At 42.8% G+C, this 15,881-nt stretch overlaps 1 protein-coding gene across 2 annotated transcripts; it reads left to right on the top strand.

Annotated features, from left to right (window-relative positions):
- Positions 1 to 1,037: 1,037 nt before the first annotated feature.
- On the top strand, positions 1,038 to 15,211 carry LOC117426212 (zinc finger protein 692-like). 2 transcript variants are annotated; one of them, XM_059033441.1, is made up of 11 exons: positions 1,038 to 1,089; positions 2,771 to 2,880; positions 3,939 to 3,979; positions 4,331 to 4,822; positions 7,557 to 7,605; positions 8,767 to 8,994; positions 9,087 to 9,119; positions 10,999 to 11,068; positions 11,375 to 11,489; positions 12,828 to 12,927; positions 14,148 to 15,211. In XM_059033441.1, the coding sequence occupies exons 1-11, from the start codon at positions 1,042 to 1,044 to the stop codon at positions 14,329 to 14,331; spliced, it is 1,470 nt and encodes a 489-aa protein (XP_058889424.1). In that variant the 5' UTR covers positions 1,038 to 1,041; the 3' UTR covers positions 14,332 to 15,211. The 2 variants fall into 2 exon arrangements, with proteins under 2 accessions (XP_058889424.1, XP_033899484.1); XM_034043593.3 differs by lacking the exon at positions 1,038 to 1,089 and adding an exon at positions 1,357 to 1,962.
- Positions 15,212 to 15,881: the final 670 nt, after the last annotated feature.

Here is a 15,881-nt window from a genome sequence, read left to right as displayed (position 1 = left end):
AGTTCACAAGTGGTTCTTGACTATAGAATAAGAGTGTTTTATAGTTGGTATGAATGCATACACTCCCTATCCTATTTGATTTCTACCTTTTAACAAAGTGGTCCATAATTAAATGACCATTTGATCACATTATGCATCATACAAGCAGCTCATCAGGACCACTGCATGTGACTTGCATATTGTGATACATATAGTATTGTGACGTTAGTGTAGTGTTAAAACCTTATTCTTCACGATGGTCTTGCCCTGCTGCACAGGGATACTGCCTTAGGGTCAGGGAGTGTATTGGTAAAATTACTGGTTTTAAATCAGGCCCTTTGCTTTTTTTGTTTTTCTTTTTGGCAGTTTCAGATAACCAATTATGCAAAATCGACCTCTCACCGGCCACACCCAGGCTGATCAGCTCATTGCATAACTTCAGCTTGTTTTGGCTATATTTGATTCTCTTCCTATCTTGGAAATTGTGTCCCTTTTTCAGAACACTCTGGGGAACATTCTAAAGTATTTCAGAAACCATACACATTTTACACTTTTTTTTTTTAAACACAATATTTTTTTAATGTAACGTATTTATTATGTATTCTGCTTAGAGATACATGGATAAAAACGTGTTATTCTATAACCCGATGGACGTTAATACAATACTTCCTGAAAGTTTTGCTGAAAAATATTGATGTTTGGGCAAATTACATGACATTGTTTAACCTGAATGATTGCAATGACGTAACACACGTTTATTTACAGGGTCTTTATAAGCAATAATGGACACTACTCTCGATTATTTTCTCAAAATAAATATTTATAAATAAAATAATAGTTATTCATTCCATTGTTATCAGTAGTAAGAAACATTTACCTGGTAACTTCAGTTAATGAAATGTTTTCCTCCATGATTCACAAAAACTGTTTGAAAAAGTTGATAAATGTAATTCTCCGCGGGGGTGCGGGCAGGGGTTAAATATTGTCTTTGCACACAGTACAGTAGCTACGTTTTATTTCTATACCGAGATTAGTTTAAATCGTCTGATTTAGCGTCCTCCTATGAAGCTATACAGCCATAAGGTTTGTCGCAAAAACACAAAACAAATGGTAAGTTCATTATGTTTTTTTTTTTTGTTTTTTGGAAACTTGAACTGTAAACAGACAATACAACATGAGAAGTCCACCGCAAAGCTGCATTAGTAAAAAAAAAAAAAAAAAAACATGTAGACCTAATGTATTGCATATGATAAATATTAGCATACTATTTTCTTAATGGTGGAAAATGATAAATTAAATTTTAAAAAGACGAAAAAGACCGAAAACAGCATAACGTACCACATTATAACGGGCACGTCTGTTTTTAAAAGCGGAAATTGTTTGCGCGAGCAAGCGCAATGCGCTGCGTACCACTTAATCTGCCTACCTGAAAATAACACTACACATGCCTTTCCAATACCATAAATTGAGCATACGTTAGATTAATCAGCATACAATATTGCTGCAATAGACGCACGCTATTACTTGGTTGTCAGTACAATAGTAGTAATGTTATCAACGTTTCCTATTGGATGAATATAGGGTTTCTAAAGGTATTTAAACTTTTAACAACCGTCCTCTGTTCGGAGGTCCCGTTTTGTTGTACCGCTGCAGTTATTATTACTGTGCTTGCGCATTTGTTCCACTGTCCGTTCGGCTGAAGATGCCACCATCTGCAGACTTCTTGCTTCCCGACAAAAGAGGGGTCAGTGGACCCAGCCTCTTCCACTGCGTACCTCAGGGGCATGATATTTGAAGGAGACGTTCCTTGTTTGGGACCTGCATTGTTAATTCAATCCTTAATTGTTGGTCATTTTAAAATAAATAAATAAATAAACGTCTGGTGCTCTATTGAGTTAGTTTGTCCTTTTCAATACTCCGTAGTGTTTAAAATACAACCGCAGAGGGAGTTCTGAAGTAAACCACAGGAATCAGAATTTGCAAGTAAGGTGGAAAACAGGTCGGAAACGTGAAGTTAAGAGATATTGATTGTATTACTGTCAGGGTTGTTAATCCGAGCTCAGTGAAATGCGTAGCTGTGATGCGAGGGGGACACGAATTTGAGTTAAGCAAGGTTTAATTTTCTGTCACCTGAGGCACTGATGACAGCAACTCAGTACCGTAGGCCCTAAACATCGTCATTTATATGTGTTAAAGTGTCAGGATACACAGATACCATGTTAATATGTACAGTTATGTTTAAACATTATAAGTAACCATTATAATAATTAGAATATTGTGTAAGCACTGGACACGTCCAGCCTGGGTCTGTTTACATCCTGTCCACTGCTGTGACACCGCCTCTCGAGCTGCGTAGCTATTTATTATTATTACAGCCGCTTATTTGATTACAATAACAACATATCTGATATATATATATATATATATATATATATATATATATATATATATATATATTACTGTTTGTCGCTGAAAATCGCAGTGTTACTGTTTGTGCTCAAATGGAACGGTTTTTCAGGAAAGAGAATCGATGAGTGTAACGTTAGCCACATTCTTATTTTTCCCCAATGGTTTTGTTTGTTACTTGTCCTTTTCGGTAATGTATATCATTAATTTCACATCACTGGTACCGATCTTTCTATTATTTCTATTCTGACTTGTTTTTTTCTGTATGTGAAATGGTCAGATGTACAGTAACTTTCAATAAGTAACTAACCTAATAATTTAAAATGTAACTTGTGTGAAAGACGTGATTAAAATCTACACTTGACTAAATTACGTTGTACTTTAGTGGTTTAGCGGTTTAGTTGCAACCACCAGACAGACGCAACAATCTCACCAGTGTACCAGCCAGCTTCCACAGACAGCGAGGATGTGTGACAGCGACGACAGTTTGTGTGGGTGAGTATTCATCATCTGAGTCATTGTTACTGTAGGTGTACCCGGGTCGGGACAGGTATCTCAATCACTGCATCTCTGTGGTATATTTCAGTCAGATTTTCGTATAGCTCACAGTATTTCTGACACCATTTACACAGTCCCTCTTATCCTGTGTACAAGTATCCTTACATGCATAAAATAAAAAAATAAAAAACTGCAGCAGAATTCTATCACTTTTCCCTGGGTTACGCGGCATTGATGGCATTATTATTATTATTATTCTTAACCTCCTGCTGCTGCAGGTAGAAGCAGATTAAATGACAACGTTTTACACCTGCAGCTGAACCTACCTTTAGGGAATGTAAACAAGCTAGACAGCAATCCGTGTCTGGTTTATAATTACGTACAGTGCTCAGAAGGGTCAATTCCATTTTAAAAATCCATTCCCAGTTCCAATTCCCTTTTAATCAAACATGAATCCCCCAACCTTGCTCATATATATTCCAACAAATATAGCTTGAAGTTAGCGTGTGAGTTTTTATCACGGGTTTCAAACCAAATGTAAATACAGTAAACTACACAGTGCATTGGTTTTCCCCTAAACCCCATAACCCTCGCTGCCACCAGGATTTATCTGTAAAGTATTACCTGAGTATAATAAACACCCCCGGTTTACTGTGCAGAAGAGGGAAGAGTGTGTCTCTCTGTGTGCAGCTATGTCCAAACGTTTTGCATCACCCTATAGAATGAACTCATTTTGCTTCATAGTCGAATAAAACCTGCTGAATAATGTAACTTATGAAAATCTGACAATCATTTTAAAATGTGACATTTTGAAATCTAACAAGATACTTTACTACTGTTATGGTTTCCGGTAGACTTTTGCGATATCATTTTGTAGTTTCTTTCATTACATTATGTTAAATAAAATATCTAAATTATGTTAATTTTTTAATTCTAGGTGATGCAAAACTTTTGGCCATAGCTGTATATTTATTTACACTTCTATCAGATTTCAAAATTAAAATACTTGAATATTCCAGAGCTGTGATGTCACCTGTTTCTCTTTCTCTCTTCAGATACAACACCTCCAGGTTTCAGACTCGCCCTGCAGCTTCAGGTAGGTATTGCTGGTCTGTCTGTCTGTCTGTCTGTGATTAATATTCTGCCTGCTTTTTATGTCGTTAAAAATTGAATAATAGTGCTTGAAATGTGTTCATTTTTTTTTTACTCCTAATGTTTGTTTGTTTTTTATTACTGTAATGCGGTACGAAATATACTTTTTATTTTCAATTCAAAGTTTAATTAAAAAAGAACGAATATTGAAGTTTTGAAAGAATATTCAGACATGAAAAACCCTTGTTCGTCCAGCACTATGAAATACTGTAGCACAAAAATGTCTTAGACAAAAAACTTTAGACAGATTTTACAGTGTTGATTTGATGTTGTTGTGTCTGCCCCGCCCCCCCAGCCTGTTCTCTCCAGGGTCGCCCCCTGCGCACCACTCTGGCTGCCCTCCAGCAGCTCCTCTCGTGGGTTCACACTCACAGTCGCCACTGCCCCCTGCAGCCCTGCCACAACCCCTCCCGGGCAGAGAAAGCAGCAAAGCGACCCCCGAAGGTGACCCGCTGGGCCTGCGGAGCTGGGCACAGCTACTCCTGGGAGCTCAGCCTATTGGTGGATCCCGAGGAGCAGCCGAGGCCAGGGGGGCGCCCCCTGCTGGTCAATGGAGGGAGGGTGAATACCAGGAGGGAGGCACAGGGAGACAGTGAGAGGAGAGAGGCTGGCTCGAGTGTGGAGCAGACACAGCCTCACAGCGCCCCAGGAGCGCGGGGAGAGGAGAGGAGACGAGCTCCTGCTGTAAAGCAGGAGGAGGAAGAGGAAGAAGATGACGGGGAGGTTGTGACTCTGCTGCAGATGGACTGTGAGTCGGACCCAGACGAGCTCAGCCTCTCTGGAGAAGGTAAGATTGAGAACAAAGAGAAAGACTTTCAGCTGAAACGTTTGTTAGGAAACTGAAGTTTCTTTTAATATTTCTAAGATTAAGTCCTGTCACACGTTTTCTAAAGCTCCTTCCCCTCTGTAGGGTGTACAGTAAAGTAAAATTAGCAGCCAGTCCTGTTGACTCATGCTTCCCGAATACATAATAAAGAGGATACACAATGATTCTAAGACATAAACACAGAGGTGTGACGAAGTGCCCGCCCCTGTGTGTATTTTCTGTTATATGTTGCGTGTGGTGTGTTAAATGTTGGTGTATAGTCATTGGTACACGGGACATAAACGCGTCTAACACGAGTGTTTAAAATGTATATTTGTATTTAGGCACGAGGATGGCACAGCACTTCACGTGCAAGTAATATGTGAGCACGGGGAATTGCACTTTATTGATTCACGTGCAGTTGTACCGCGACTCCAATTGAATGATTGATTAGCAGTCGAGTCTCGGTACAACTGCATAAAAGCAGCATGTTTTCATTCACTCGGGGTTGTGTGTTCAGGGCGAAGGAACGGGAGAGAGTGAGGAGATAAAGTAAAAAGTAAGCGAATTGCTACGTGGTACGTGTTTGTTTAGTGTTCGTCCCTGTGTGTCAGTGTCTGTTCGTTTTGTTTATCTGTTTATTTTGGCGTAAGTGCCGTGTCCTGTTTTGTGTTCAAACCTTTTATTTTCTGTTCTGTCAATTATTTATTAAATTTTGAGCACGATCACGCGCTCAGCTTCACCAAAACCCCAAGTCTCTGTCATTTTATTTCCTGGCTCTGGTCTGACGCCACCCACTCCGGCCACCCACTCCGGCCGTCTTTGTGACAAGAGGTTATTTATGTTTGTGTGTTTCAAGTGTTTTCTGTTTATACCATGCATAATTAACCATCTACTCATAATGCTAGATTAAATGAAGTCATTCATTTTTGTTTTCCGGATTAAACATCGCCATTGCTGTGGAGAGCTCTGAAATTCAGCGCTTCACAAAGCTGCTATAGTGATGTCACACTGCTACAAGCTGGCCATTGAAATAGGAGAAATACAGTGCCTTGCATAAGTATTCACCCCCCTTGGACTTTTCCACATTTTGTAGTGTTACAACCTGGAATTAAAATAGATTTAATTAAGATTTTTTGTCACTGATCTACACAAAATAGTCCATAATGTCGAAGTGGGGAAAAAAATCTACGTATTTTTCAAAATTATTTACAAATAAAAAACTGAAAAGTCTTGATTGCATAAGTATTCACCCCCTTTGCTGTGACACCCCTAAATAAGCTCTGGTGCAACCAATTGCCTTCAGAAGTCACATAATTAGTTGAATGGAGTCCACCTGTGTGCAATTAAAGTGTTACATGATCTCAGATTAAATACACCTGTTTCCAGAGTTTGTTAGAGAGCATATCTAAACAAACAGCATCATGAAGACCAAGGAGCTATCAAAACAAGTCCGGGATAAAGTTCTGGAGAATCACCAATCAGGGTTGGGTTATAAAAAAAATATCCCAAACTTTGAACACCCCCCGGAGCACCGTTAAATCCATTATTAAAAAATGGAAAGAATATGGCACAACCGCGACTCTGCTTAGAGAAGGCCGTCCACCAAAACTCAGTGACCAGGTAAGGAGGGCATTAGTCAGAGAAGCAACCAAGAGGCCAATGGTAACTCTGAAGGAGCTGGAGAGATCCACAGCTGAGATGGGAGAAACCGTCCATGGGACAACTATAACCCGGACGCTCCACAAAGCTGGGCTTTATGGAAGAGTGGCGAGAAGAAAGCCATTGCTGAAAAAAACCCATTTCAAATCCCGTTTGGATTTTGCCAAAAGGCATGTGGGAGACACAGCAAACATGTAAAAAGGTTCTCTGGTGTGATAGGACCAAAATTGAACTTTTTGGCCTTAGCGCAAAATGCTATGTGTGGCGCAAAGCCAACACTGCTCATCACCCTGAGAACACCATCCCCACGGTGAAGCATGTTGGTGGCAGCATCATGTTATGGGGATGCTTTTCATCGGCAGGGACTGGGAAATTGGTCAGGATTGAGGGCAAGATGGATGGAGCCAAATACAGGGAAATTCTAGAGGAAAACCTGTTTCAGTCTGCAAGAGACCTGGGACTGGGGCGTAGGTTCACCTTCCAGCAGGACAATGACCCTAAACACACAGCCAAAGCTACACTGGAGTGGTTTAAAAACAAGAACCTGAATGTCTTAGAATGGCCCAGACAAAGCCCAGACCTCAATCCGATTGAGAATCTGTGGCAAGACTTGAAAATTGCTGTTCACCAACGGTCCCCGTCCAACTTGACAGAGCTTGAGCAATTTTGCCAAGAAGAATGGGCAAAAAATTGCAGGATCCAGATGTGCAAAGCTGGTAGAGACTTACCCAAAAAAACTCACAGCTGTAATTGCTGCCAAAGGTGCTTCTACCAAGTATTGACTCAGGGGGGGTGAATACTTATGCAACCAACAAATGTCTTCTTTTGTTTAATTAACTTTTGTGTCACAATAAAAAATATTTTGCACCTTCAAAGTGTTAAGTGTGTTGTGTAAATCAAATGGTAAAAATCCCAATTAAATCCATTTTAATTCCATGTTGTAACACTACAAAATGTGGAAAAGTCCAAGGGGGTGAATACTTATGCAAGGCACTGTAAATGTGTTTTGGAAAACCCACAACATCAGTTCAGTTTATTGTCTCTCTTCTTCCAGAGTTCCTGGATCACACAGAAATGAATGTGGAGCCAGAGGACTTGCAAAGGTAAGGGATGAAAAGAAGGAGACGAATTTCCTACCATTAGTGCAACATTGCTTAAAGGACACCTCGGTGCAAAGGCCACCCTGCAATTAAAGCCATATTTTTACAGTTCAGATTCCATTGATGTCAGTATTAACAGACCTTCAATATTAAGTCAGCCACACTATTAAGACCACATTGTGTTGGTCCCTTGACTTCTTTAATAGAAACATTTTCCTGTAGTCTTTTTCTAACCATTTGCACATAATGTATAGTAACGTTAGTCAGCGCCAATCTTGCTGAGTGATACCAACGAGTCCTAGAAAGATTGTGAATGGCATTTTTTACCTAAGCACATCAGCTCCCAAATAAAAAATTCGATCGCGTATTTGGGTGTCAATCGGGACATCTTACTGTGAGACTGGATATGATGTAAACGAAATGTTGAATTCACAACAAATAAAGCTGCTGTTTTATCTGCAAGTCTGGGAAACTGGCGCCAAACAATGCAGAACATTCCTTTTTTTTCACTGTTATAATGGAGCCAGATGAAGCCTCACTCTAGATGTTCATCTTCATTTTTTTTTTTTTCATAATGACTTTCTTTATGATTTATTGATTTTAGCGCTTTCCTTTTGGCTTATTGGTTGCTTAGTTGTAGAAAACCTGATTTTGTAAAAGATTTGCCATGTCGTGGGAACGAGTACCAACACAGCACTTCGGTACGTAGTCTCAGATTCTGACAGTACAACAAATATGACGTGCGGCGGGAAAATTAGGATTAGTTCGTAGTTATGTTTTTAAAAAATGGTTTGTAAATTAGTTTTCAGCTTTTTGGCACACTTTCCCATTTTCCTGGATTCATGAAACGGAAGCCATGTGCACTATATATATATTATACTAGTTAAATGTACCCGGCCCAGTCGGACCTGTGCTGCTTCATAACTACAGGCCAAACTGCAATCTCTACCGGTCCCGGGCCGCCGGGCCATGGTTAATGTCGAACCCTGGTCCACTGACCCAGAGAAAGGTGAAAAGCAGAAATGAAAAGCTGGTGAATTAGTCTGCTGTCTGTCTGCAACACCTTGTCCCCCAGATTGGAACCCAGGGCTCCAGAAAAATGTGAAAGGCAGGAAGGCTAGTCTGTTTACATCTTAATTTTATTCAATGCTTTGTCTCCCCCAGTGACCATGCCTATACACTGCCACACCACATAGTGAAGAGTGAGGCAGAGGAAGAGGAGGAGGGAGATGTGGGGAGAGAGGGAGAGGAGGAAGGTGTGGGCGGGAGAGGAGAGGAGTCTGGTGAAGATGCAGAGAGTGCGATTGACCCCAGGGATTCGGAGTACCAGCAGTCTTCAGAGGAGGGGGACAGGATGGACCCAAACGACTCTGACTACCGGCCCTCAGACAGGTAACTCAGAGAGATGGTTCAAGAGGATTGTGTCAGGGGTCATCACAGGATTAATGAATTGCATGTCTCTCTTTCTCTCCTTGCTCATGCAGCTCTGGCGAAGGAAAGCGTGTGCGTTCAGTGAGGTAGGTGATAGTGACAAAGCTCCAATCTGTCAGTTGCTGGCTCTCTTTCCATAGGAACCCTCACCCTCACAGACTGGGGGACAGCTGGTTCTCCCTGGATGATGGGCATGTAGTGGAGGCTCCTGTGCATTGCCATGTAGGTATGTAGATTTATGTAAAAGAAGCACTTATTCAATTGTAGCGAAACTTAGAAAATACATTATTTAGCTACATTTATTGAGATTATCAGAATATGGGGCTTTATGGCGACACCACCTTTATGAAAGATTCCCATAGTAAAAGCACAGCAAAGTGTAATAAAGCACAGTGAAAGTGTAATAAAGCACAAACTGCAGAATTACAGTGTTCATGGAAGTATGCCTTGATAAGGACTGTGTGTTTGTATATATGTTGTTACACTAACATTTTGACAATGTCGAGGGAATTGCTTATCAAATTGCCATGAAACTTGGTAAGAACATTCTTCTTTTAGCTGTTGCTTCCTCTGAAACCAGAGTGCAGCAAATACCAAAATCATCCAGATTTCCAGCCAAAAATCTACTAAGATAAATGGGTAAGAATACGCAAGTGGGACGTGAGTCGTGAGTCAGCGGACCCAAACATGACGTCCAAACTTACACATATTTAACTTGAAGTATAAAGCCCTTAATTCTACAAGGAAAGAAAATCAATTCAAATAACACAGCAATCTGAGTTTCAGCAAGTCTGCAATCTGTAGTGACACTGCTAGCAGTACAGGCCAGAAAAAAGACTCATCTATACAGAGAATATGATTAAAAAAGATAAAATATATTTTTAAAAACACATTTGTGTACATACTGTAAAGTGGGACCAAAACAAGCTCTTCCCGTGGTCCATGCACAAGCCTGCTTAGCCCTGTTTCCCAGTTTTACATGTTAAATGCTACTGTTTCCTTTTTAGTTAGCCTTTTAATTGGTGCAATAAATGAAGAGAGTTGCATGAGTCCAGCATTGTGGCTACAGTGCTTATGAGAGGAGGCTATTGTGTGTGCCTTATTGAAATTATAATCGATCATTTAATATACATTGATCCAGAAACAGTGAGCGAGACAATGATAGTAAAACAATTCTGAATCAAACAAACAAACATGTGCCTTTTCGAAAAGCCCATTAATTTCCAGTCCGAAGTTAGCTTTTTATTTGGTCTTAACTACAGAAGCCAGACCTCAGTATAGTCCACACAGTCAAAGTGTGTTTACTTTAAAAAGCACTGTATAAAACACAGAACAAGGGGAAACATGCTTTCAGCTGTATTTTTAAGAGGAATCACTTCAGAAATCTCTGCAGCAAAAAACACAAAGCCTGGTCTGAGGTATGGCTTCATTATTTTATACAATTTTAAGAATCCTTGTCGGTGCGTTTTCACATGGATGAATGCCTTGTTCTCTTGAATTGAAGCTCTGTGTGTAGTTGCACTTTATTATTATTATTATTATTATTATTATTATTATTATTATTATTATTATTATTATTATTATTTATTTCTTAGTATGAAAGGCAGCTTTGTATTTTAATAATACTGAAGATCATGATGGAGATTTGTCTTTCATGTGAATTTTACTCATTTTTGTGAGAGTTGTTTTTCTGATGAAAGGTCAAAGTTTACCACATTATTTTTGCAGTTTTCCCATGGCTATACTATTCATTTACCATAGTTTACCCTGGTTTGCCATGTTTATTAATGTGCTTTACCATCCATTGCTATTCCTTACAATGCTTGCCTATGCCTTATCATGCTGTCACTGTGCTGTTACTGTGGGTCACTTTTATAAGCCACGCCCTTGTACCGGTTGTGCCCGGCTCACAGTGTGTCATGGTCTGAGTTTGGAAAGTGACTCCCCTGTGACCTTTGCTTTCAGGCAAAAGGGGTGTGTCTCCTGCCCCTACAGGGATTGTGGGAAAATGATCATGTCCCAGAACGGTCTCCGGGTGAGTCTTGTTTCCTCTCCCCTTTCATCACAGTGGAATTGTGTTTGTGTGTGTGTGTCTGTGCACAACATTGTTCTGAGTTCATTGATGTTCTATTTTTCTGCAGGCATCTTTTTTTCTCCTCTTTGACTCGTGTGAAGCCCACTCTTCCTGTCTCTGTTAGTTTGAAGTTCTTACTATTTCACTCTCACTCAGAAAACACTAAAAGATCCCTCTTTCTCTCTCTCTCTCTCTCTCTCTCTCTCTCTCTCTCTCTCTCTCTCTCTCTCTCTCTCTCTCTCTCTCTCTCCTCTCCCCTCCTTGTAGCTCCACATCCTCTCCTATCACAAGCGAATCCGGAGGCTGACCTGCACCTTCCCTGGCTGCACGCAGAGATGCCTCAACAAGGCCCACCTGAAAGAGCACCTGACCAGACATAGCAGTGAGTGTGAGGAGGGGAGGGAGGACTGACCAGACACAGCAGTGAGTGTGAGGAGGGGAGGGGAGGGGAGGAGGGACTGACCAGACACAACAGTGAGTGTGAGGAGAGGAGGGAGGACTGAGCAGACACAGCAGTGAGTGTGAGGAGGGGAGGAGAGACTGACCAGACACAGCAGTGAGTGTGAGGAGGGGAGGGACTGACCAGACACAGCAATGAGTATGAGGAGGGGAGGGGAGGGGGGACTGACCAGACACAACAGTGAGTGTGAGGAGGGGAGGGGAGGGGGGACTGACCAGACACAGCAGTGAGTGTGAGGAGGGGAGGGAGGACTGACCAGACACAGCAGTGAGTGTGAGGAGGGGAGGGACTGACCAGACACAGCAATGAGTATGAGGAGGGGGGGAGGACTGACCAGACACAGCAGTGAGTGTGAGGAGGGGAGGGGAGGGGGGACTGACCAGACACAGCAGTGAGTGTGAGGAGGGGAGGGGGGACTGACCAGACACAGCAGTGAGTGTGAGGAGGGGGGGAGGACTGACCAGACACAGCAGTGAGTGTGAGGAGGGGAGGGGGGACTGACCAGACACAGCAATGAGTGTGAGGAGGGGAGGAGAGACTGACCAGACACAGCAGTGAGTGTGAGGAGGGGAGGAGAGACTGACCAGACACAGCAATGAGTGTGAGGAGGGGAGGGACTGACCAGACACAGCAGTGAGTGTGAGGAGGGGAGGGGAGGGGGGACTGACCAGACACAGCAGTGAGTGTGAGGAGGGGAGGAGAGGGGGGACTGACCAGACACAGCAGTGAGTGTGAGGAGGGGAGGAAAGACTGACCAGACACAGCAATGAGTATGAGGAGGGGAGGGGGGACTGACCAGACACAGCAGTGAGTGTGAGGAGGGGAGGGACTGACCAGACACAGCAATGAGTGTGAGGAGGGGAGGGGAGGGGGGACTGACCAGACACAGCAGTGAGTGTGAGGAGGGGAGGGGGGACTGACCAGACACAGCAGTGAGTGTGAGGAGGGGAGGAGAGACTGACCAGACACAGCAGTGAGTGTGAGGAGGGGAGGGGGGACTGACCAGACACAGCAGTGAGTGTGAGGAGGGGAGGGGGGACTGACCAGACACAGCAGTGAGTGTGTGAAGAGGGGAGGGAGGGGCGTGTGTGCACCCCAACACCACTCACACAGTGGTGAGAAGAACACTACATTATATATTATATAAGTTGTTCTTTTTCTTTGAAATCGTATACTATTGTAGAGCCCTGTGGTCTCCTTCAGCATACAGTGTGTCTGATTTGAGCTCCTCTCAGTTATCTGTATCTGCTCTTGTTTCAGATGAGAGGACATTTGTGTGTGAGGTGTGCAACAAGGGCTTCAAAACCAGCAAGAATCTGACTGTACACAAGCGCATTCACACTGGGGAGAAACCTCTGCAGTAAGTATCCACACACACACAGCTGTGCAGTATCCACACACACAGCTGTGCAGTATCCACACACGCAGCTGTGCAGTATCCACACACGCAGCTGTGCAGTATCCACACACACAGCTGTGCAGTGTCCACACACAGCTGTGCAGTGTCCACACACAGCTGTGCAGTGTCCACACACAGCTGTGCAGTGTCCACACACAGCTGTGCAGTATCCACACACGCAGCTGTGCAGTATCCACAGACACACAGAACTCTGCAGTATCCACAGACACACAGAACTCTGCAGTATCCACAGACACACAGAACTCTGCAGTATCCACAGACACACAGAACTCTGCAGTATCCAGACACACAGAGCTCTGCAGTATCCAGACACACACAAGCTCTGCAGTATCCAGACACACACAAGCTCTGCAGTATCCAGACACACAGCTCTGCAGGATCCAGACACACACAGCTCTGCAGTACCACAGACACACACAAGCTCTGCAGTATCCAGACACACACAAGCTCTGCAGTATCCAGACACACACAGCTCTGCAGTATCCAGACACACACAAGCTCTGCAGTATCCAGACACACACAAGCTCTGCAGTATCCATACACACACAAGCTCTGCATTATCCAGACACACACAAGCTCTGCAGTATCCAGACACACAGCTCTGCAGGATCCAGACACACACAGCTCTGCAGGATCCAGACACACACAAGCTCTGCAGTATCCAGACACACAGCTCTGCAGGATCCAGACACACAGCTCTGCAGGATCCAGACACACAGCTCTGCAGGATCCAGACACACACAGCACTGCAGGATCCAGACACACACAAGCTGTGCAGTATCCAGACACACACAAGCTGTGCAGTATCCAGACACACACAAGCTGTGCAGTATCCAGACACACACAAGCTGTGCAGTATCCACACACACACAAGCTGTGCAGTATCCACACACACACAAGCTGTGCAGTATCCACACACACACAAGCTGTGCAGTATCCACACACACAGCTGTGCAGTATCCACACACACAGCTGTGCAGTATCCACACACAGATTTCTAGTATATGCAATGTGGCCACTAATACAGGACATGTATTAAATAATCAGTGATAAAGTTAACTAATAATGTCCTGATGATCAGCTGTCATACCCTAACACAGACATGCTCTTCCGTCCTCCTCTCTCCCTCTCCACCCTGCTCGCTTCCCTCCCCCTTCCAGGTGTGAGTTCTGCGGGTACACCTGTCGACAGAAGGCCTCTCTGAACTGGCACATGAAGAAGCACAATGTGGAGTCGTCCTACAGCTTCTGTTGTGAGCTCTGCGGGAAGAGGTTTGAGAGCAAACTGAACCTGCACTTCCACAAGGGCAAGAGCCACCCTGAGGCCGTCTGCACCCCCGACTGAAGAGTCATCGATGGGACCATCGACAGAGAGACAGACAGACAGAGCGGAAACCCAGAGGCCGTCTCCACCCCGACTTCCACAAGGGCAAGAGCCACCCCGAGGCAGTCTCCACCCCCGACTGAAGACCTATCGATGGGGCCATCGACAGAGAGACAGAGAGAGAGGAAACCCCAAGGCCGTCTCCACCCCCGACTGAAGAGCTATCGAAGGGGCCATCGACAGAGAGACAGACAGGCAGACAGGCAGAGAGTCTGAACTGCGATTCTGTCAGTCCGTGACTCAGCTCTCAGAATCCGGTGGCCTTTCTGATGGAGGAAGTGAACTAACGAAGGTCCAAGGCAAAGGGACAGAAAGGGGGGCTGTCAATATATATATATATATATTATAATAATGTATTGGCCAGAATATAGTAGCACATAATAACTCGACCGGCACAGCCACGGGTACATTACCAGCCCAAATCCATACAGAGATGTATATTATTGTGTGGTAATATATTCTGACTGATGTTATTTACAGGGCCGGCGCAAGGATGTTTGCGTCGCTAGGCAAACGGAATTTTGCCACCCTCCCTTTTCACTCTTTTTTAAAATTATATATATATATATATATATATATATATATATATATATATTGTGATGACGTGACCCCAAGGACTAATAAACCACAGGTAGGAGACTCGAGTTGCCGTTCAACAACACTCTTGGTGTTCTTTATTTATTTATTTTAATTCACTCTTACCAAACAAACAAACAAAACAAAAGCCTAACTCCGGCAAGGAGTGCTAACTTAACCTTTATAAGGAGGCCCTGTCTAACCACGGGACAGCTATCTGTTACCCGTAACAAAAAACAAATATTAAACTTAATTTCTTTAACAACGTGTTTTGTGATCTTTTGTTTTTTCCTCTCCAGATCCACACACATGTGCCCTTCTTCCATCCACCTCTTTTAGACGGGTTGAACCTCTCCCTTTTTAAAGGGCTTGTCATTAAGTCCAGCTGCCAACAATAAATCAGTTAACTGGGCCATCAAGCCAAGACCTCTAGTGGTTGTACAGTGCATTCACAGGGCATAAAGCTCTTTCCATCCTCAAGCTTATATAGTGCCCTTGAATGACTTTATTACAATATATATATATATATATATATATATATATATATATACACAGACGTGCTCACATTTGTTGGTACCCCTCCACAAAAAACGAAGAATGCACAATTTTCTCTGAAATATTATTATTATTATTATTATTATTATTATTATTATTATTTATTTCTTAGCAGACGCCCTTATCCAGGGCGACTTACAATCGTAAGCAAATACATTTCAAGTGTTACAGTACAAGTAATACAATAAGAGCAAGAAATACAATAACTTTTGTTCAAGCAAAGTACAAGTGTGACAAACCACAATTCAATAATACAGCAGATAATAGTCATAGTTACATCAGGATATGATTAAATAGTGATAGTTACATCAGGATATGATTAAATACAAAGTACTACAGGTTAAACACTTGGCAGATTACAGTATTCTGAAGTACAGGAT

This window comes from Acipenser ruthenus, chromosome 11 (assembly GCF_902713425.1).
Source record: "Acipenser ruthenus chromosome 11, fAciRut3.2 maternal haplotype, whole genome shotgun sequence".
Classification (NCBI taxonomy): domain Eukaryota; kingdom Metazoa; phylum Chordata; class Actinopteri; order Acipenseriformes; family Acipenseridae; genus Acipenser; species Acipenser ruthenus.
The sequence above is the reverse complement of the archived record's forward strand: the minus strand, read 5'-3'. Positions and strand labels throughout refer to the sequence as shown.